Here is a 23,798-nt window from a genome sequence, read left to right on the forward strand (position 1 = left end):
GCAAAAGACTTGCATCTTTATGCAAGTCAGATGAATAACGGAAAAAATGGCAATTGCTAATGCAAGTACACGGCTATACATTAAAAAAAATGGGACCAGTGATGAGAAAACCAGGATGCAGACCAGGCAAGCACACTGTAGCACTGAACAACAGGCATCAGGACAAATAGCTTAGCTTATGTTCGCATCAAAGCCTTTTGATTCTCTGTTAAGGGAGTTAGTAATTACTTCGGTCTATGTTGTGCTAAGAAATGTACAGTATGTATTAAGCAATGGCGGTTGAATGACGCCCGGGGCGGCATTATTTCATGACACAAGGGGGGCGGCACGAGCACTTAAAAAATATATATCATCTGCGTCGCGAAGCAGTTTTCTATGATCTATCTTATCACTGTGTGGGGAATAGGCATTTTGGCAGTGGCGGTTTTAAGATAGAGGCATAGGTAGGCGGACGCTTGGGTCCCCCATAGTGGAAAGAAAATCATCATGTTTCTTTTTGTACAAAAACAGAGACGAGGAAAGACAGGTCTAAATGTGAAAATAAAATTAAGGGTTAGGAAAAGGGTTATGAAATAAAGTTACCCAAGCAGCTCAAATAAAAGAAAAAATAGAAAAAGACGCCAGTTAGTATTTGGCAACGCTGCCAAAGATGATTTTTTACGGCTACTGTTGGGGATGCAGACAGGAAAAACAACTTCCAAAGCGTTGAACATGCCGCTACAGCGGTAGCCGCAGCTAGCTGTGAAGTGGCGCTAGGTGAAGACCTGTGAGAAGACGTCAATAAGTAGGAAGCTTGCATGCGGAGAACAATCTATCTTTTCTCTCTCATAAGGCATTTTTACACTGCCAAATATGCCGTCTTATGCACGCCTTTTTTGCAGCATGGTCCGCGCGTTTACGCTGCCCGAGGTTAATCGCCTGCTTGAGCTAGCACCCCAATTTACCTTCCCGGACCCTACACACATTGGCGGTTTATTGGGTTTCATTCTGATGTAAATGCCACGGCTCCGCGGTTCCAGGGGAGGGGTGGCTTGGGTGGAGGTGTTTCTGCGCCGTCTCCACAGAGACAATGCAGCAGGGATGGAAATTAACACCCGCCACACGCCATTTGCGGGTGGATTTGTTCACTTCACCCGCCACTGTGTCGGGCAGGCCCGGTTCTACGGGGGTGCATAAGCATGCATTGCACCCCCGAAAAAAATGTTTGCACCCTCAATTGAAAAAAAATAAAAAATAATAATATTTTTTTTATAAATATGATAAAAATAATAAAATACTTGCTCACAAAACAAATTGTAATGAAACCTGTGACAATTTCCATTAAATACCGTTGAGATATCAGCATCCAACATCACTCTGACTGTTCACCAAACTGACAAAATCACTCCGCATTTATGTATGGTGTTTTGTTTATATGTTGCTTGGCAACAGTCCGCTCAGTGGGGATCTATTTTTGGCGATTTTGGTGAATTTTGGATTATTTTTGTAGCCTGTGAATCTTTTTATCATGTTTAGCTTTAATATGAAATTGTGGGAAAAGTATACATTTTTAGGGTATGGATTTTATAAATGCGTCTGATTCTAGAGATTAATATTCTGAAAGAATTTTGAGTCCAGGTCAAACTGCTGAGGAGAAATAAGCCTAATGCATGATTTTTTACAATAGCGCCACCTTTGGGTGCAGTACCACAAATGTGGGTTTATGGGTAGAGGGGGTTATTGGTAACCATACCTGAAATACCTTTTCAAGAGTTTTTGACTTAAGGTATAGGCTGCAGTATGACTTTTACAGAATTTTAGAAAAAAAAAAACGTTACAGAAACAATAAGGGCCAAGCAGCTTTGCTGCTCGGACCCCTAATTATTCATCTTGGCAATATTTGCTAAGTCTATGGCTGTTTGTGATGTTTTGCTAGGTATATGACTGTTTGTAGGGGTTTACCCTAACTACTTGTCTTGCTGATTATATTGATATTGATTTGATCTTGAAAAAATAGTGCTGATTTTCCTGGCTTTCTGGCAAAGATTATCTGAAGCCTTATTCTCTTTTGGGTTCCATTGTGACCATTAGTTTGTGTCGTGCTACCCTTTGTGTGCTCTCTGCTTTCCATCTTCATTTTGGAGTAAAGAAGTGTATGAAGGGTTTAAAGTTTTTTTTTTTTTCTAATCTCCAACATTTACTTCAGCGTAGATTAGCTTTACCTGCCTATTCACCATTCAGTCTGTGCATTATTTTTCTCCGTTCTCTTCTAAAGATCGGATGAGGTGGGCCCCATACATATCTTCGGCTTGGTCCCCCAATTTCCTAAATCTGCCACTGTGAATTCCTGCCTGTAAAGGGTGCAGCAAAATGAGGCAGTCACGTAGAACATTTTCCATTGACGTCAGATTCATCAGAACATATTAAACCACACTGAGAAACAGCCAACAATACAGAAAACTATAGTAAAGATCTAAGTTTCAAACAAAATGTAGGCCTACATGCGTAGTCCTGTTTACTTAGACTGCTCGTTAATTTTCTGCACAAAGTACAACAAAGAGTGAGTGTGTGTGTGTGTGTGTGTGTGTGTGTGTGTGTGTGTGTGTGTGTGTGTGTGTGTGTGTGTGTGTGTGTGTGTGTGTGTGTGTGTGTGTGTGTGTGTGTGCTCGTGTGTGTGTGTTTGTGTTCTGAGGAGACCTTACTCAGTAGATTAGCTTAGCTGCCTATCCACCATACAGTCTGTACATTTTTTTTCTCTGTTCTCTTTTAATGATCAGATGAGGTGGGCCCCATATATATATTCGCCTTGGGCTCCCAATTTGCTAAATTTGCCACTGCATATTGGGGCCCCCTCCGGCTGCAGGCGCTCCTGCTTGCTGAGAAGGTGCCTTGCACAGAAGCTGTGTGACAAGGGGAAACGGGAGGGGGGCGCGGGGGGAAAGCTCACCTCTGCGTCTTCCCAAATGGAACGGACATAATTCAAATGTAGAACCGCCACTGGTATTAAGCGTAAATTTCCTCAGCACACATGAAGAAATGACTCCAGCAGGACAGTCAATGGGTCTTTTATTTTTTTTGCCAATTGCCAAATGCAGTGGCCCGTTACTACATGCCCCACCATGGGAATGTGGAGTGGGAGTGGATTTAAGTGTGCTGAGCCGGATTTCGCCCACCACCACCCAGGCCCCCACCTGCTATGTTTCTGCTTTGTCTTGTATGTAACCGACACTACGGGATGAGATATCGGTGTGCAACCTGGGGAATTGTATAGTCCCTGTGGTCTAACGTTGGTGTGCTGTTGGTATTCTGTATCTGACATATGTGTGTCATGCTTTAAATCCTAAAGCAGGGAGCACCAGAAAAGAGGGTTACCATACCGACAAACTAAATGCATTACCGTTTTATGAAGGAAATGCTTGCATTTACTACATGGGGGATTCCTGACATTTTGATTATTACAGGTTCATTCACCTGTCTGAACACGCCTGCAGCGGAACAGGGGATTCTGGAAATACAAGCTCAACAAAAGCACAGATTTTGTGGAGCGGGCTGGGGTGTGTGGTTTCCCCCTGCCCTGGATGCAGGAGGGGCTGGACCGTAGTGGGCAGCCTGGGGCAGTGGTTTCCCCCTGCCCTGGATGCAGGAGGGGCTGGACCGTAGTGGGCAGCCTGGGGCAGTGGTTTCCCCCTGCCCTGGATGCAGGAGGGGCTGGACCGTAGTGGGCAGCCTGGGGCAGTGGTTTCCCCCTGCCCTGGATGCAGGAGGGGCTGGACCGTAGTGGGCAGCCTGGGGCAGTGGTTTCCCCCTGCCCTGGATGCAGGAGGGGCTGGACCGTAGTGGGCAGCCTGGGGCAGTGGTTTCCCCCTGCCCTGGATGCAGGAGGGGCTGGACCGTAGTGGGCAGCCTGGGGCAGTGGTTTCCCCCTGCCCTGGATGCAGGAGGGGCTGGACCGTAGTGGGCAGCCTGGGGCAGTGGTTTTCTAACTTTTTCTACGAGTGTCCCACCTCTAAGATTTTTTACCCCCTTCTGTTTTTTATTTAATTGTTTTAATTTTCTGAGTACTCCAAAGTACCCCTAGGGGTAAACGTATCCCCATTTGAGAACCACAGGGCTGGGGTGTAGAATTTCACCCTGTCCTATGGGTGGACTGGAGCTGTTCCCCGTACTGCAGGCGAGTATGAAAGGGAGAGGTGTGGGAGGACTGGAGCAGGTTGAAGACCAGTCGAGGGGCTGCATTCTGGATGAGCTGCAGAGGAAGAGTGGTGCAGACCAACCAGAAGATCGCAGTGATCTAGACGTGAGATGACAAGAGCCTGGGCCAGAACCTGGATGGCCTTCTGGGTGAGGAACGGACGTATCCTCCTGATGTTGTGGAGCATGAATCTGCAGAGCGAGTCACAGCCACCACAGAGTTGTCGACATTGATGGAGAGGTGGATAGGAGATGCCTTTCCTGGAAGGAAGAGCATCTCAGTCTTGTCCAGATTGAGCCTCAGGAGGTGCGTCAAAATCAAGGGTGGGTGTAACGCACATAGAATATATAATAAAGATGAACCTGATTTAACATAGACTATATAATAAAGATTAACCTGATTTAGCATAGAATAACCAGATTTAACATAGGCCTACATAATAAAGATTAACCTGATTTAACATAGAGTGTTTATAATAGCCTAAAGATTAACCTGATTTAACATAAACAATATAATAAAGATTAACCGGATTTAACATTGACTGTAGCCTATAATACAGATTACAATGATTTAAAATAAACTGTTTATCATGGTTTCCATTGGGTACTTGTTGTAAACTATCTATCGCAGACTTCTTTTCACACAAAAACAGCCTATAAAACGTGTACACGTTGTGATTTAGACCGTGCTAAGATACGAGTTCTTTGGTATTTCGGGCATTGCAAAAACATTTCCTCTGCGGGGAAAGGCCACCCACCATCCTCCCTACCTTCCTCCCGGTCATGTTTGGATTGTACATTGAGAGGAGGGGCTAATCACAGACTTCATCATGTCCTATCTACTGATGCATTTTTTGGATTATTGTTAAAGGGTAGGTATGCTGCCAATGACCGTTACGGCGAATTATCTGTGACGGAACATTGTTGTAAACAATTCTGGATAATAAAAATAGGTAGGCCTACACAACTCGACTAAATATAGCCTGACATAGGTTTAGTAGTTTATAGATATTTTAATGTGGAAATGTAACAAGCCCTTAAATTGTTACGATATTGTTATTTAATTTATTATTTTTGTTTGTTCGTTATCCTATCTTTATTGTATTAATGGGCCTACTTTCCATTTCCTTACTTCTTATATTTATCTTACTTTATTTATGTGGGAGAGGTTTGTCATTTCCTTTGCAGCTGTTCACACACTGAGAAAATCTCTTTCATCACTGGCGTAATCATTACCCAGTGCAGTGCGGGAAGGGGGGTGGTTATAGGGCGAGGTTAGCGTCGGCTGTGAGAGGGGACTCAGAAGGGGCTCTACAGTCTTTACAGTGAGGAGGACGGATCCGTCATGACGACCCCACCAGATCATGGAAAGCGGAGAAAGACCAGAGCAGAGCCACCAGGACAGGTAAGGATCCAGGTTGGTCTAACCGGGATCTGGCATTTTTAAAATAACTGTGACGGCATTTCTCACTAGTTTCTGAATTTCTAAAAGTAATCAATCAATTAATTGAGAAAATGATCAGCAGAATAATCCGTAATGAAAACAATCATTAGTTGCAGTTTGATAATAAACAGTTCAGAATTAACTCAACCAACTAGGGGCCTACAACACTAAAACCCTGCGTTTAGTTCACTGTAATCTTTGCTCGCGAACTTTCGCAGTGATATGTCGCATTAGGATCATCACCATTGTATCACCTATCTGCGATAGTTAGTGACTGCAGGACTTGACTTGTAAGAGCATTTGGCAAGAGCACCAAGCACCAACCGGCGGAGCAGGAAATGCAGAATAGGCACCGTGGTGTAAATAGAGATAACCCCCGTTTGAGGGGGAGACGGGGGTGCGTAACGACCGTCTCAAGACCAACCAAGAAGCCACCGATTTACCAAATGCCTATATTAGGTGTCCTAATGACACTTAAAGCATATTCTAAAGAACATTTCCTTTTTTGAGTTTGTTTTTGAAACCGTCTGCACCGTGGAATGGGATTTAAAATAGTGATAAGAAAAGGTGCTATAGGTAAGATTTCAGAGTCGAAAAGAGCCGCAGAGAAAGCGGTTTGGAAACTGAACAACCCAAAACTGTCCCCTTCCCTCGCTTCCCCGTCCCATAGAACATTTCTCTGCCATTGAGAAGTGTTGCATTTTGCACACCTGTGATTGACAGGCAAGATGGACTACCCAAACGAATCATTGAAGAGCGATTCGCTGATTGGTCCAAAATGAGCCGGGAGCGGTCTAAAATTGAACGGCGTTGGGTTCTCCGACCACTCCGGCACTTCTACAACGAGTAAAGACTCGCAATGGTGGTAATCTCGGCCATGGCTGAGAATGAATTGGTGGAAAGGAACGTTGTTGTTCACAAGAGAGTGAACAACAGAACCTGTTGTACACTCCTCCTCCTCCAATATTCTTCAAAACGCACGACTGTTTTGAAGTTTTCAAGCGATCAAACTTGTGTATGAACATTTAATTTGGTGTCAATAAATAAATCAAATGCTCTGATCAAAAATAAAACAGTCCAATCATTTCACATGCCTACCTCAGAGTGCACTAATTGCCCATGACAGGATTTCAATGAAGAAATGAATCCTCATGTCATTTTGTGCCCTTGTGAAAAGGCAGCCCCTCCTTTTCACATATACGTCTGACACTCCGCGACATGTAACTGATCAGCATGCACACACGCATTCACGCATCTGGTAATGTTTGGTATGACAATACCAAACATTACCGGAGTCGAGAGGCTCATTTTCACAGCCCTCTATTGATGATAAATTAAAAAGCCAAGCCTCGTTCAAATTCTTATCGGAAAAAATGAGAGATAAGATGAATACCTCATTCATAACCCAGAAATAGGTTTACTGTTTTTTTTCCAGTGATTTTTCTTTTTTTTTTTTACTAAAGAGTAATACCCAATGCATGATGTATTTAATTTTCCTCTTTAATTTGTATGAAGCCAACTTAACCAGTGAGTACGTTTTTCACTCAAGTGTGCGTTTTCAATCTTGTTGTTACGGCTCATTACTGGCCCCTGTATCCAATCAGCATCAGGTCAAACAAGCGTGTGCCAGCACAAGAGTCTGTGCCCTCTCTCCTCTTGCTCTCCATCGGCCGGTTTTTGTTTGTTTGTTAGGGTGGATCTTTCTGGTTGTTGTTTTGGCCTTGGCTACCCTGAAGCTATTTCCTTCACTATTATTTTGTTAGTGTGATTCATACAGTTGGGATCAAATAAACCTTTTTTTCTTGGATTGGTGCCTGCTTGTGAACCGTCCTTTCGATCCCTTTCTGCTGTGTTACCTCAATACCACGTTTATCAATTGAGGATCGTAACTCGTGTAAAAATCATACGGCACATTTTGTCATTGCATTGAAACACACTCATTGCATTGAGCATCGAAGCCACACTGCCATTTCCTTCTTCTATATTCACATTGAGTCTCGTGAAAGTCAATCTCCAAGATCTCTGTTTCGTTCTCTATGGTGGCACCAATGGCCAAAATAAAACATTACAACACTACACACATAATAGCAAGTCTGTTGCGGTAGCGCCCACCAACCAGAACCACCACTTCCTGAGTCATAATATTGCAAAATCCAGGGGCTTTAATCAGTCGGCCATAGGCTCAACCACCATTGTGTTGCCTCATTCTTCATAGATAGTGACTCAACTGACATTTATTTGAATGTCAATCTTACCACTTTAACACTTTATCCATCATACATCACCCCCAATAACGAAAGGCATGAATGAAATAGAACGAATGGACGATTTTACTATGATATAATTGTCATCATTACCGCTAGAACTCACTCAAGCCAGTTGAGGGGTTCGTCGAGTTATGGGATGTCAAAGTACAGCCCCCTGTGTCACTGTGTGCCCAAGAGGGTGGTAGCAATGGAAGTATTTATCCACAAATATAAATTAAATTCCAGAAGCACAATTTCCAAACATCCTGTCTTGCTCCTCAGTTTCACTCGGTCGTAATTCCATCCAAAACAATGAAGCCTTTTTGAGTCCAACACAACCAACCTAGAGATTACCTTCAGATCTACAGACCGTAGAGTAGGCAGTAATAGGTAGGTGTCGAGGAAGTTCAGAGAGTGGCCTTCGATGAAAAGATTGGTAACATTCGTGGTCTCTTCCAGGTTCCCATCATAGCTGTGTATAAAGTACACGTGACGACGGGGGGCATGTGTTTGGCGGGAACAAATGACCACGTGTTTGTTACCTTGGTGGGAACCAATGGCGAGAGCGAACGCACTGAGCTGGACAACTATGGCCTCGACTTCTGCTCAGACCAGGTGAGGAATTGCAGTTTGAAAAGTGATATTTCTCAGGGCTTTTCAACGCTTTGATTAATCTCTGGTGTATTATGAAGTCTGCAGTAAAGGTAAAATTTCCCTGAGTCAATAGTTGGTAAATCGTTAATATCTTGTGATACCTCATTCTTTTCATGAAATGAAATGCATATTTTTGTATTTCTGTATGGTATCTTTCTGGAACATTTGTTCCTACACTGTTTCCATCAACAGAGTACCCCTGCTTAACGTTCTCCATTTTACTCTCATCTGAAGCTCACACAACATAGGGTCATGGGACCGAAAGAACCTATTGTGCCATCTAAACTTTATGCTCAGTGAAGAAATACCAGAAAAACACGGGGCGCTGTTGGGGTTGTATTTCTAAAAACACTGCTCTGTGTGATCAGAAAAAACCTTGGGCCTCCAGCCTGGCTCCAGTCCTAATGTTGATGATCCAGTCCTGATCTTTTTGAAAGATGCTTGAAAAAGTAAACAATGACATACTAGATGTTGCATGAACGGCTTGTTAAAATGACCCGAGACGGACGAGAATAAACGTAAGAGCAGAGTCGATAGTTGTTGTTTTGTCCAACAGACCAGCACCTACACGGTGAACACCCAGCCCTTGGGCCATCTTCTGCTCATCAAGCTGGAGAAAGCTCAATATCTTTTTCTGCCAGAAAATCAGTGGTTCTGCTCCAAGATTGTGGTGGATACCCCAGAAGGAGAGGCCCTCCTCTTCCCCTGCCACAGATGGTTGACCAGGGGGGAAGTACTGGAACTCAGAGGAGCCAAAGGTCTTTCACAAAGTCACACTTCAGTCCTTGATTGCTCTCTGGGGATATTCATGCAGTTGGTTGATCTCTTCTGATATTTATGTGGAATTATCATTATTATTAATGTTGTTGTATGTTACAATATATTTTGGTACGTTATCTGCATAACTACAGCGATGAAGGCGAGTGACGATTACCATCCTTTGCTGATTGAGCACAGGAGGAGAGAATTGGCCAAACGTAGTCAACTTTATCAGTGAGTCTATTCAGCTTTTCCAGTGGCCGCCCAATAATGATTTCCAGTTTATACATCGAGATTCATGAATGAAGTGCAGTGCTTCCTTTAATGCGGTTGTATTGTGTAGCCATAATATGTGTACTTGGATTAGTAAATTCCTCAGATGGATATTCATCTACCTTGCATAAAGAGGTGAGTCTTTTACAGGTGGAAGGTATACGCTGACAGGACCACCCACATCACTCATTTTGAGGAATCTGAGCTTCCATCTGAAGTCCGCTTCTCGTTTTCCAAAGGACTTGAATTCACGTTTTCAAAAGAATTTGCGTGAGTGTTGTTTAATAAGGATTCAATTCCCTTAGCTGTACTTTACAATTCAATATTTTAACCTTGGTTAACACTAACAAGGTTGACGCATAAGGAAATGTTGGTGAATTATTTGTGATTATTCGTTGAGTGTACTTTGTGTAAACGCTATTTTCGATCAGATAATTGAACCCAACTGTATCAAAGTAACACATGGAGCTACAATGAGCATGAAAGTGTCTTGTTTGATTAAGCTTGTCTGCTATCAGACATATTATTAATCTAAAGTCTGCTTTGTAAGACTAAATATAATAATTATAATATAAGGGCGATATATTTTCAAGATCGGGATTCTGTGATTATTTGTAGGTCTGTCTGAAGTGTCCTCTGCTTCCTTCTGCAGTATAGCTGAAGTCAAACTGAAAGGTCTGTTTGGATCTGAGGAATCATGGGAGAGCCTGGAGTCCATGAAGAACACACTCACCTTCAAGACGTCCTCAACAGCTGGTAAAGTCTCCAACTGGATCACATGTTCAAACCCATGCTTTTGTATCTTTAGCTGAATAGAGTGAACTTTAATTGAAAATGTAATTGCACCAAACATCCTTTTAAATTTTTCAGTTATTTAATCACCTATTTTAGCACATTCAGTTTCAGTTTGAAAATACTTTTTTCAAACTTTTTAATAGGATGTTTCTTCTGAAAATCACTGTGTTTTCAGATTATATCAGGGTTCTTAGTTTGTAAATTCTTCTTGAATATACTGTACAAGTGGTGTTGGTCAAGTCAAGTTGGCTCATGTGTTGTGATCTTCAGCAGGCAACAAAGTCGGCGAAGCCTGTGCTTACCTTCATTATTTATTTGGATTTATTTAGAGTTTTGCACACGTGGACACAATTTGGGACTCTACCATTGCGATAAATTTATTCTGCCAAAACTACAGTTAATTTATGAAACAAAATAAATGCCTAATATGGATAAGAAGCGTACTGTATTGGCAAAACACAACGGCTCTTTGTGACATCCGCGCCCGAAGGAGCACTGTCCACGGCTTCTCTCAAAAGCTCAGACCTTTGGTCCAGCCACAGTGGACAGCGATGTATAGGTTTCAAGAAAGCCTTTGTGTCAAATTGTAGTTAACATGTTGACATTAATATGGATGCAATTGTTTGGTTATACGTAATGCCGGTAACGCTGTACGGTGTTTGCAGATGCATTGATTTAAAAGTACAACTAATTACTGCTGTTATCAGCTGTTCAATCCCAATTAATTAACCAAGAATATGTGGCTAGGTAGATGAGAGAAGCAAAGTGTATGCGCGAGGTGCACAAGCAACATTATGCATGCAGCCTTAAAATAGCATCTGAACAATGCGCCACTGGCTTTAAACCAGGTATTTCCTGGTTTGTGGCGCAATTGTTTTCTAACACTGCCCATAGGAGCTAAACATTTATTCAATGTTCGATAATTCTTAGAATAACAATTTCAAAGAAGACCATTGCATTGCAGGCAATAATTGCAGTCATCAACAAGGCCTTCATTTACTGTTAAGACAAACGATAAACTGCAACTGGGGCAGTTCAACTTAATAAACATAGTAAATAGTATAGTAAAAAAGTATGCCAGGATTTTTTTTTCTAAAGACCATTTGGCATGTGCTTTAAATATAAAATAAAATCCATGAATGCATTATCGTTGTGACCGTAGTTTTATCAGAGAGGGAAGGGAAACCTTTTTGCCGTTGGCTTCTAACTCGTTGGGGCATCATACCATAGTAAAGAGTGGAAACACATACATTCATTGACCCTCCGTTTCTATTTGATTTACGTCCATTATAAGTTGTGCTTAACACATTTTTGCATTGGGCGAAAACACACATTGTGATTGTGACTTATCCCATACTATTGAAGACTACAGTGCTTTAATGAATATATAACCATCCCCTCTCTGAAGAATATCTCGCTGAGCACTGGAAGGACGATGCTTTCTATGGCTACCAGTTCCTGAATGGTGTCCATCCCTCCATGATCAGAAACTGCCCCCATCTGCCCTCAAACTTCCCCGTCACTGAAGAGATGGTGCAGCCGTTCCTAGAGACTGGTACTTCCCTAAAACAAGAGATCCAGGTATGTTTAGGAGTGCACACTGCGGACCCAGAAAGGTGTCCGCAGAAAGATAACCAACCTCAAAGCGAGTGGGCTACATTTTTCTATAGAAGTCTCACACAAGTGTGGCACACAAAAAGCATGTTTGACATTCAAACCCGTGTACAAATATACACATCTGTATGAAGCAATTCTTATATAGGAGAGCCCCTGGAGGGTATACCAAACCTGTGTGATTAGTGTTGTGTCAAAGATGTCCACTATGGTGCTGAATGATGACTCTACCATGACAACAGTCTTTTTGAATTATTTGGATAGTCCAAAGATTCCATAACCTGCATCATAAATCAAAAATACAAACTTGCAATAGTACAACAACAATTACAGATCTATATTTAGCACTAGTTGAAAGTAAAAAAAAAGAATTCTCCACCATGATGACGAGAAATATAATTTGACTTGAGGCCACATGTGCGCTACTAGCTGTTGAGTGTGTGCCATTACTCCATCAGTGTCTTCTTTATTGTATCTTTCTGTGTTTGTTTGTAATCCAGAAAGGGAACATATTCCTGTGTGACTACAAGTCACTGGAGGGTCTTCCGACCCGCGTGGTGGAGGGCAATTCACTGCCTCTCACTGCTGCCCTCTGCCTGCTGTACCTGGACACCGCAGGCACACTCAAACCCATAGCTATTCAGGTGATGACACCTTTAGGGAATAAGATACAATAGGTAAGAGGAACGGTAGGGATGAACCAGTTCCACAGGCCCCCTGTGACAAGGTGTTCAATGTGTGTGGAGTGTGAGGGGTAGATACGATTAGCAAAGCTACAGTGATGTTGTTCTTCCTGACTAAGCCTTTTGTCTTCTCCCTGCCAGATTTGCTTAAATTCTTGTTATCCAGACTTTTTGAGTCATGGTTTTGAGTTCCACTTCCTGTCAAACGTGTTCTCACTGTAGACACTAGAACAATTTCAACGTAGTAATTTCACTCATTTCGATTCAAAATAGGGTCCAGGTTGGAAAATCCCAAAGTTATCCTTTAATGTATTTAGTTTGCATACATATAAACATAATCACAGATTGCTATTGTGAAGTTGCATAACTATTTTATTGTGTGGTCCTATCTTCTACCCTAAAGCTGGGACAGGAACCATCAGAGAAATGCCCAATCTTCGTACCCAGCGATCCAGAGCTCGACTGGCTCCTGGTGAAGATATTTGTGAAAAATGCAGATTCAGTAATTCATCAGGTTATCTCTCATCTAATGAAGACCCACTTGTTGGCCGAGGTGTTTGCTGTCGCTACCATGCGTCACTTTCCAGACGTACACCCCCTTTACAAGGTAGGATCAGCTGACGTATACAGTATACAGTCCCAAAATCAAACCTTGTGTTTTAGGAGAGGAGCTTTACACATTTTTGCATTGGGCGAAAACAAATTAGTCATGTTTTCTGATGGTACATGGAGTATAAATTTGTGTCTATGTGGATTTTGCTGGCAGGGCCATTTAACATGACAAAATTGGATTAAGATTAGGTTACCTTGGGGTATCAACTCTGTTTTGAGTGTTCAACACACTAATGGACAGAGCCATTTTGCATTCATTAATTGTATGCATCCTTTCTCATAATTTCTCATAGTTATTGACTCCCCACTTCCGCTACACTCTGCAAATTAACGCAGCAGCTCGACGTGCGCTACTTGGGCCAACTGGACTTTTAGCAAGAGTATGTACTCACTGAACACTCATTTAACAATGAATCTTTAGTGGTTGCTGTTATATTATTGTTTTTGCCATTGGTTTTGGTTAAGAAGGCTGATTGACTTCAATCTTCAGAGTACCCCTGGCCTGGAGGGTATAATTGAGCTGTTGAGGAGACACCTGGCTGAAACCACCTACTCATCTCTATGTCTGCCAGACAACATTGCTGAAAGAGGACTGCAGAACATCCCTAACTTTTACTACAGAGATGATGGACTGAAGTTATGGACGGCCATCAACAGGTTACCTTACAGAACACCATAGGTCTCCACTGAATGGAGTCTCGATATCAGGGAGACATCTCAGACATGTTGATTACCTACGCTATGTTAATTGTTTACCATCTTTATGTAACTTAAAAATGAATAGGATTCATAATAGGTCTATAGGTGCACATGCCAGTAATCTTTGTTTTATCCAACATAAACAACTGCTTTTGTTGTTTTCCTAATGCAAGTGGATAATTAGAAGCTCCAATCCTGGGCCCAAACATCCTATAATTATAATGCTTGAAAAGCTTTGTGATCCGTTTCCAGGTTTGTCCGGGCTATGCTGGGACTCTACTACCCTACAGACGACGAGGTGTCTGGGGATGCAGAGCTCCAGAGATGGATCCAAGATATCTTCACAAAGGGCTTCCTGGGCAACAGCAGCTCAGGTATGTGTTGGGGCGGCTGAACCATTAATCCAATTCAAACTGACATGTCAATGTAATAGAAGATTGTATAGAAAAACGTATAGAAAAAAGGCAAAGTCATGACCCGCCCTTCTCTGCCTCTGATTAGCTTAGCCTGAAGACAACGTTTCTTATATAGCCCTCGGTAAAAGAACAAGACGGTTTTTCTGCTGTCTTCGGAAGACTTAGGCCCAATCCCATTTCTACCCCTTAACCCTTCCCCTTACCCCTCCCCCTTGTTTTGAAGGGGTAAGGGGAAGGGGTAAGGGGTAGAAATGGGATTGGGCCTTAGTATGCAGAATGACTAAGGACATGTAGCAAGGACGTCCTGGTGGATGAGTGGGTCAAACACAAGACTGTCTGCATTATTGTGAAGACTTGGTCGCCCTGTTATTTTGGTTATGTTTAAGCAACACAACTACTAGTTCCACGAATAACTAAGTTCTTCTGAGCTAGCACCAGCTCCAGAAGTCGATAAAAGGCTGAAGATGACGTCATGCAATAATTTGCATATTGACAAATATATTTTGAGTCCAGACTTCATAGCAATTCTTTAAATATGGCCCCAGGTGCTCATCATCAAACAGGGCGGGACAAGCCAGCTCTATAACTCAGTGTTGCTTTGTCAAAACTTTATGTGCGCAATGCAGAAAAGAGTGACTATTGACCAACAGGTGGTACTATGGCAAGCTTATAACTTTAATTGGCAGTATCCCAGTGTTGACTAACTATTTTGTCCTATTGCTGATACATATCATACGTATATTTTGTATATATGAAGACATGCTTAACGTCCTCATGCAGGGATGCCAGAGTCCTTCATCACCGTGGAAGCGGTTGTCAAGTTTGTCACCATGGTGATCTTCACAACATCTGCTCAACACGCAGCTGTAAACAGTGGACAGGTGGACATCTTTCTCTTCATCAGGGACATTAAACCGGGTGCAACTAGAAGGACTTTTCTGATGGTTATTTCCACTAGATCCTGGTCTTATCCACGTTGCTCTCTGCAGATCAGTCGGGCCTCAAGCCCATAGAAAGCCTCTTCCAAAAAAACAAAACAATAGATCCAATCAGTGCGAAGGGGAGGGAATAAAGACGCAACAAGATGAACAGAATCTGCACGGCAGGCGTTACTCTGAGGAGCACGTTTCTGCTGTACTTTCAACCAAATATGCCAAGAGCAAGAAAATCCCTAGAATGTGTTTTTACAAAGACAAGGCTGCGCCCATAATAGTCAAATAAATTGCAGCCCAGCAACGCAACGACTTGAACATCAGGATGGTCCCACGAGGCTCAAGCAACAGCCCCTTTAAACAAACGATACTCTCCAACTGTCCTACACTCCAAGCAGGGTAGGAATTTCAAACCAGCCAACTGCCCTCCGTCTGGCTGTAATGCCACTCTGAAGCCCCGCTGCCACTGCCCCAGCGGGTTTACCCCTCTAACCCGAGGAACGGGTCATCAATGTGTCAGCTAATGCTGTCCCTTATAATAAACAAATTAACAAACTTCACCTCACCCTAACCTGATTGATGGACATATCCTAACCTCCTTCTGTGTTTTAGTTTGACTACTACAGCTGGTTCCCAAACTCCCCTCTGCAGCTTCGAAAAGCACCGCCAACTACCAAGGGACTGGTTACCATGGATACCATTCTGGAGACACTGCCAAACATTGGTGACACGGTCGCCTTCATCATCAGTTCATTGGTTCTATACAAGAAATACATGGACTCTGTAAGTTGGGATATAGAGAACATTGTGTAATGGGAACAGAACAATGCTATTCATGGTGAGACTTTCAAGGTTTGAAAGATAAGATGAGGAAAAGAAGAAGACGATTAAATCAGATACGTTTAATTTAACGTTCCCTGAGGGGAACCATTATGTTACCCTTACCTTGCGTATCATCTAAACATTATCTTGCCTTATTTCTTGAACAGTAAGACAGATGCAGCTTCTGTCTGATAATAATGACCGCCAACATCTCAGAGGGAATACCATCTATGGAATGTGTCTTGTTCCCTCAGGTTGTTCTTGGTTCCTACCCTGAGGAACGTTTTTGTGAGCCGGCGGCCAAGCGGATTATAGAGAACTTCCAGAAGGAGCTCTCCAGCATCGAGGAAAGGATCATAACGAGGAACGCAAGTCTGGATGTCCCGTACTGCTACCTGCAACCCTCGGAGATCGAGAATAGTGTGTCTATATGACTAGAACCACAAAGATGTTCGCTACTGGAGGAGTCCCATTCCTGTTTGATAATGCTCATCAATGTGGGGATAACATTTGGGAACTCTGCGTCCTTTGTATATCCTGCCCTCATATTGAAATCTGCCTCTAAAATTTTACATTCTCAAACAAAAAACGAATCTGCGTATTCTAACCAACAATTATTGATTCATTGTTAAAACATTCGACTAAATGTATAAATAATGGAATAATAAAGATGAAATTGCCAAACGTAGGAGTCAAGTAAACAGTTATGCATGAAAGGAAAAACTTTTTGCAATGAAACCTATAGTCATATTGCTATGTGTTTGAACCAAGACAAGCAAAATTGCAACATAGCTTCAGGGCTGTGAAGCAACACCACTGTCCACATAGGCCTTGGTGTTGCGGATCAGGAGTGCCGCCGGGGGTGGACATGGCCGCCATGCAGAAAGACTGGCCACCCCTTCCCAACAGACTCATCCTTTGAGGCCCAATCACATTTCTACCCCTTACCCCTCCCCCTGGTTTTGAAGGGGTAAGGGGTAGAAATGGGATTGGGCCTAAAGCCCAATCCCATTTCTACCCCTTACCCCTTCCCCTTACCCCTTCAAAACAAAGGGGAGGGGTAAGGGGTAGGGGTAAGGGGTAGAAATGGGATTGGGCCTTACTCTCCTATATAATCCTGCCATCGTTTTCATGTGCATGTGCTGGACAGAGGAGCGTAGGATTCTTTATTGTATTTTGTTGTAATCTATTAAACAACGTTTCTTGACTAAACAATGTAATTCAGGGAATTCCCAAATGTCCAGCCCAGGACCCCCCAGTAAAATGTTACCAGCCCCTGTCAGGACCACTTGGCTCGAGTAGAGCTGACATAACAAAGGGAGGCCACGCTGATTATAAAGATGGAACAATTATTTATTTAAAGTGCTAAATGCAAAACCTTATCAGTAAGGGGAAGCCAAACCAAAAGTGTAGTGCATATCAGTAGATGTAATATAAAGCAAAGTGAGGTAAAGATGAGGAGCGAAGCTGCAGCCAGCCCTTCCCCGTCAGGCCATAGCAGTAGTGAGAGAGAGCGAGCCGACGGGAAAGGCGCCTTTTATCTCCAGCTCAATTAACCCAGTCATTAGCCTGGCACGGCCCATAGAGACAGCTCCCCCTAGTGGCGATAGAAGGAACACGGACACGGAACACGGATGATCATGACACGCCAAGCAAGGCAGGTAGATATGGCAAGCCATCCCCGCCAGAAAACGGCATCATTTCCCATGCATCATTTAGACGCGTATCACCTTCATTACGCCGTAAAAAACGCCGTATTTTACGCCATCATGCGCAAAGAACCGCCGCTTTTTACGCCGCAATTAAGCCTTCCAAGAGTGCGCGTAAAAAGCGCCGTTTTGAACATCAAACCGCGCGTAAAATACGGCGCTTTTGTGCACATCACAACGCCGTAAAATACGGCGTCTCTCTAGTATGCTAATAATCTCTGCCCTTCTTTTCTCTCAGCCAATGCATTTGAAGTGTTTGCGCCAAATCGCTGAACAAGACAAGCAGACCAAATTAGTTTAGCACAGATCTGCTTTGAGGAGTTCTCCTCTCATTTGTTGTTAGTTGTAGCTCATATCGGTATATATTAGTAAATCCAGTTCCTACAGTGTGGTCACCGTGGCCGTGGCCCAATCGATAGAGACGCTTGCTCTGTACAAGAGGTTGTTTAAAAATAAATAATAATAATACATATAAAGACGTTTCAAACGTTCCGTCGAGTCTCTCGCATTCTACAATGGGCAGCTTTATTGTTTCCCATGGGAGCCGGCGAAACTAGATTTCTCCTTCGAAGGTTGTGCACACAGAACCTCCTCACCTTCATAACGGAGTACTTGGGGGCACCAGAATGCTTTACGGTGCGGCCACACCAAACGCGTTACTCGCGTTGGATAACGCGAGTAACGCGCCTAACCTGACGCTTGATCATTGTGTGGTGGTTCAACGCTTCCAACGCGTCAATGCGCCAACGCAGCTAGATGAGTCCATGTCCATGCAAGTGAACAGAGCGTTCCCTCTTCGTCATAACTATCAAACCAAACATCCTTCACATTCACCGAGCGAACATTATGAAAGTAAAATGCACATTTCTCGCTAAAAATGTTTCCATAAACGCATTTAATGGCGTAACTATGTTACTATTTCCACCCAGAATAAAGATAGTTGTCGGCCGTGGCTGCGCTGGAGTCCGAGGTAGGAACCCCAAACGCCGCCGTGTTTGGGTGATAGAGTTTAGATCGGGTTAGATTAAATAATCTCTGATATAAATAACAATAATCGGGTTAAATAACTTCACATGGTGTGTCTGGTGTGTTTCCACCATTCGTAGTGTTGATCAGCAGAGAAATAGTCCGCCAAGACGTTGAGGTTGCTTAGCATCCAGACACTCTGTCCATGCAAGTGAACGGAGCGTTCCCTCTTCGTCATAACTATCAAACCAAACATCCTTCACATTCACCGAGCGAACATTATGAAAGTAAAATGCACATTTCTCGCTAAAAATGTTTCCATAAACGCATTTAATGGCGTAACAATGTTACTATTTCCACCCAGAATAAAGATAGTTGTCGGCCGTGGCTGCGCTGGAGTCCGAGGTAGGAAACCCAAACGCCGCCGTGTTTGGGTGAAGAGTTTAGAATAGAATAGAATAGAATAGAATAGAATAGACTTTATTTGTCATTGTGCATTGGATACACAACGAAATTTGTTTGTGCAACCACTAACAAAAGTGCAGTTGTGCTGGGTGGAGGGTAGGAGTGTAGTGTGATTATTAAGTTCTGTGATGGCCCTGGGGATGAAACTGTTCTGCAGTCTGGAGGTGCGGGCTGTAGTGGCCCGGTAGCGCCTGCCAGAGGGTAGCAGGGTGAAGATCGGGTTAGATTAAATAATCTCTGATATAAATAACAATAATCGGGTTAAATAACTTCACATGGTGTGTCTGGTGTGTTTCCAGCATTCGTAGTGTTGATCAGCAGAGAAATAGTCCGCCAAGACATTGAGGTTGCTTAGCATCCAGAGACTCTGTCCATGCAAGTGAACGGAGCGTTCCCTCTTCGTCATAACTATCAAACCAAACATCCTTCACATTCACCGAGCGAACATTATGAAAGTAAAATGCACATTTCTCGCTAAAAATGTTTCCATAAACGCATTTAATAGCGTAACTATGTTACTATTTCCACCCAGAATAAAGAAAGATGTCGGCCGTATGCTTCTGTCCAAGCTCACTACTCTCTGCCAGTGACGTCGGGTCAAGCTCCACGCTGATTGGCTATCGCGGCTAAGCGCCACGCGTTGGAGCGTTGAAAGTTCAGATTTCTGAACTCCGGGCGTTGGTGCGTTGGGCGCGTTACTGCGTTTACGTGCGTAACTACGTTTTTCTACATTTTACGGCGTTTTTTACGGCGTAATGAAGGTGATACGCGTCTAAATGATGCCGTTTTCTGGCGGGGATGGCTTGCCATATTGGATAACGCGAGTAACGCGCCTAACCTGACGCTTGATCAGTGTGTGGTGGTTCAACGCTTCCAACGAGTCAACGCGCCAACGCAGCTAGATGAGTCCATGTCCATGCAAGTGAACGGAGCGTTCCCTCTTCGTCATAACTATCAAACCAAACATCCTTCACATTCACCGAGCGAACATTACGAAAGTAAAATGCACATTTCTCGCTAAAAACGTTTCCATAAACGCATTTAATGGCGTAACTAAAAAACAGAAATTTTAAATTATTCGTACTGTACAAAACAAATTCCATCTTTCATGCTTGAGCCAACAGAAATACGTTACATACGGAAGAGGAAAAACATAGATAATAACGATCTGTGTTAGCGTATTCTGACCACACATAAAAAATACTAAATGTCCCAGTTACAACAAGCAGAGATAATCCCCAGCCATATGGGGCATGAGCAAATAGAGCCAAGCTTGAATTTAGACCCAATTCTGCATTAAAAAATATGTATTCCAAAGTATTCCTGTTTCATAAAATACGGCAATAAAAGACTTGTTCAATCATAAATAATGCACCAACACAATCCCTACTGGTTAAATGAACAACAAGAGTGATATAACTAGTAGGGATGGGCATTTGAAGAAATTTTCTTGATCGAGCATCGCTCGAGCATCGATCAATTATCGATTAATCATTAACTTTTTTCTATGTTTTTTTTCTAATGTTTTTATCAATGAAATCTTTATTCCAACAATAATGTATGGGCCAAAATTAATACAATACAGTTAACTTGAAGACCTACAACTGTTTAACAGTTTTAAAATAATAAATACAGGCATTATAGGTTATAGGCCTATGCGGCGCTCGTAAAGTCCGAACAATGCGCCTACAGGCGCTCTTAAAGGTTTGGAAACGATTCAACAAGACTAAATCTGTAGCCTATTCCAATTACAATAAGTAGCGAACTTATCGGACAACAATAATCAAACAAAGGCAGTAGGCTAAAAGTGGGCATTAAACTGTATAACTGTTATGAAAAAAAAGGGGGGGGAAAGGCCGACATATAATGCCTGCAGCCGGCGCGCGGAAAAGGCTCGCAACAAAAAGATGAGCCACCCATTTACAAACAATTGCATGAACTAGTCTATCTAAAAGCAATACCTTATTGAACATATATAAGGCTGGACTTGTTGCTAAAATATCACAGTTTTGGCAAAATGTAACGACTCCAAGAGGCACCAAGCGGAGCGAGAGTCAACACATTAAGAAAGAAAAGAGCGACTCACATACGGTGGTGACTGTCGTCCATAGCATACAGTAACTCCAGCCTACATATTTTTGTTTAGGAATATAAGCATGTTTGTCTGCTCGTCTGACCCCCCCACATGCTCGGGGGTCAGACGCGAACGCAGCCTTGTAACTGTCAGTCCAGCAGCAGAAAACACCCGCTCTGACGGGACCGAAGTAGCGGGGATGCAGAGGTATTGTCGCGCTAATTTTGACAGCCTGGGGAACCTTCTTCCATTCACTTTCCACCAGTCGGCAGGGTTATATTCAATTAAATGCTTCAAGACTCACAGTATGCAACACAACGTCCTTTTAATCGATAACAATATAAATTGATCGACGCATTTCTTAACGATCAATTATCGAGCATCGATTAATTATGCCCATCCCTAATAACTAGTTCAACTTCTTCTTGAGAATTGCATAGGTGTGGTTTTCTCTGGAACTTCTTCAGAACAGCTGGTCGCTGGCCAATTCTTTTTGGGTAGCGATGACGAATGATGGGGAGGATACTATCAGTTCAGAAGGTGCAAGGAAAAACTATTGTGGAATTTTTTCATGCAATGCAAAGCGCCAAAAGGACAAGTTGAGACTTGGATCATTTGTTAGATTAGAGTTATTTTGGTGTTTCTGGTGAGTAACAATTCGATTTCCAACCCAATAAACTAGTTAATCGTTTGCGTCCAATTGCTCATTTCACTGTAATTTTTTCTTTCATCTGTAGGGTATGTGGAAGTTTTGGCTAGCTAAGTTTCATTTGAACTCACTTTTCAACACCAAAGCTATCAACTACGTGAAAGGCATCAGTGGACGTATTCTCGATAGAATCATTCAATCATTCAGACTTTGAAGTTGACCACAAGACGAATCGATTTAAAAGAACATTACAAACTTGTGGTCATAACAGCGGTTGGCTTTAAAATGAACTGCCAAAGTTAAACAGAGTTAAACAAAGTTAAAGTCTGAAGTGAGTTTCAACGATCCAGTCAAAACATAACTCAACTGGAGATGACCTGGCCAAGTCATCTTTAAGCCAGAGGCGCTTCTGATTTAAAACGTGGGTGTGTGAGTGTGCGTGTGTGTGTGTGTGTGTGTGTGTGTGTGTGTGTGTGTGTGTGTGTGTGTGTGTGTGTGTGTGTGTGTGTGTGTGTGTGTGTGTGTGTGTGTGTGTGTGTGAAGCAGAACCTTAATTTAAATATTGTTCAACAGTTTTGCAACCCAACCGATATAAACAGTAGCCTACTACATGCTTGTAATCTTACTTGAAAGAGTGTTGGCCTACTTTGGAAGATATGATGGTTCTTCACATATCCACGGGGCCGATGCAGAGAAAGTTATCTTTCATACTCAAGAGAAGACACAACTCCAAAATAGCATCCATAGCAGAAAAGAAAAATATTATTTGGTGAGCTCATACACAACATACAGAAAAAATCCACCCCTATTGAACTCACTCAATCACATGCATTGCACCTCTGTGGGGAATACTTCACTCAATGACATTTGATGGTGTCACAGTCCTCGTATGGGCAGTAGAGGCAGATCTCTGCATCTGGTTCAAGATAGGCCGACTGAAAGAAATGAGCGATGCTATTGGTCCCTTATAAATAATCCTGCTTGTCTTCAGGTATCATTTGGATGACTCTGAACTTTGAACTCCTAAACTAATCGTTACTCCCATCCACAATTGGGTCTTAATTATTTTCCCCAAAAGAATGAATTTCCTCATTCCTCAAAGCAATGCATTGAGGAATGACCGGCTGACCTTCGTGGCATGATGGCAGAGATTCGGCGAAACCTTATGAAAAAACCTTACTGGTCCTTCTTTTTTCGTTGTCTAAGATCCAAGCATCGTCACGCCTCTCTTGAAGAGCACACAGTGTGAATGCTGTCTAACCGCGTGAGGGGGGTGTCTTCTCCAAAGCACTTGGGGCCAATTGACCCTTGTGTCCCTTACTAATCAATCAAGATCACTGGGGTCTCAAACATGAACTGAAATTAAGTTGACTCCTTGGGATTGGTCAGTTGCCTGGTTGGTCAAATCCCCAAATACCAGAAGAAGAAGTAGGGATGGTCTGAGCTATTTATCTAGTAGACCTATCCAATATATCCTCTGTATGATATTATAAATATTACAATGAAAAAGTGAGTGAGGCCTTAATCATTATGTTGAATCCAACATTTTGAATTGCACTGAACATACTGAATGTAAGATTTTAAGTTGAATAAGATACTTACCTATGTATACGTTATGGACGGTTGAATGAACTTAACTTTATGAAGTTGAACTTTGTGTTCACGTTTGATTAAAAGTTTAGAAGCATTGCACTCTGCTGATGTTATTTTAGTTATTATCCTCTCTAACGTCGCCTCCAAATGGCGCGTCACGCGAAGATGTTTTTTTTTAAGTTGTGTAGGCCTACGCTTTAGAAAAGACATGCATGTGTGGGTT

The 23,798-nt window shown here is 42.6% G+C and overlaps 1 protein-coding gene and 2 long non-coding RNA genes across 3 annotated transcripts in view; 2 read left to right on the top strand and 1 right to left on the bottom strand.

Moving 5' to 3' along the window:
• The first annotated feature begins 5,403 nt into the window (after window positions 1–5,403).
• On the top strand, window positions 5,404–16,803 carry LOC132464994 (hydroperoxide isomerase ALOXE3-like). The gene is made up of 15 exons (XM_060061646.1): window positions 5,404–5,575; window positions 8,320–8,475; window positions 9,071–9,272; window positions 9,426–9,507; window positions 9,697–9,816; window positions 10,199–10,302; window positions 11,750–11,922; window positions 12,456–12,599; window positions 13,042–13,245; window positions 13,544–13,630; window positions 13,741–13,907; window positions 14,202–14,323; window positions 15,146–15,246; window positions 15,910–16,080; window positions 16,374–16,803. The coding sequence occupies exons 1-15, from the start codon at window positions 5,516–5,518 to the stop codon at window positions 16,551–16,553; spliced, it is 2,073 nt and encodes a 690-aa protein (XP_059917629.1). The 5' UTR covers window positions 5,404–5,515; the 3' UTR covers window positions 16,554–16,803.
• A 4,946-nt stretch (window positions 16,804–21,749) lies between these two features.
• LOC132465053 (uncharacterized) lies at window positions 21,750–22,664 on the top strand. Its single transcript, XR_009527446.1, has 2 exons — window positions 21,750–22,481; window positions 22,526–22,664. It is a non-coding gene; the product is annotated as an uncharacterized LOC132465053 (long non-coding RNA).
• Window positions 22,423–23,798, bottom strand: part of LOC132465052 (uncharacterized) — a 32,548-nt gene continuing 31,172 nt past the window's right edge. The window contains exon 2 of the long non-coding RNA XR_009527445.1: window positions 22,423–22,936. This is a non-coding gene — a long non-coding RNA (uncharacterized LOC132465052). The remainder of the gene's footprint in view (window positions 22,937–23,798) is intronic.

The sequence above is a fragment of the Gadus macrocephalus genome, chromosome 9 (genome assembly GCF_031168955.1).
Source record: "Gadus macrocephalus chromosome 9, ASM3116895v1".
NCBI lineage: Eukaryota > Metazoa > Chordata > Actinopteri > Gadiformes > Gadidae > Gadus > Gadus macrocephalus.

Coding starts and splice junctions, on each gene's coding strand:
- LOC132464994 (XM_060061646.1), top strand. CDS start 5,516: ATGACGACCCCACCAGATCATGGAAAGCGGAGAAAGACCAGAGCAGAG. Junction 13,246..13,543: donor ACGTACACCCCCTTTACAAG/GTAGGATCAGCT, acceptor AATTTCTCATAG/TTATTGACTCCCCACTTCCG. Junction 13,631..13,740: donor CAACTGGACTTTTAGCAAGA/GTATGTACTCAC, acceptor TTCAATCTTCAG/AGTACCCCTGGCCTGGAGGG.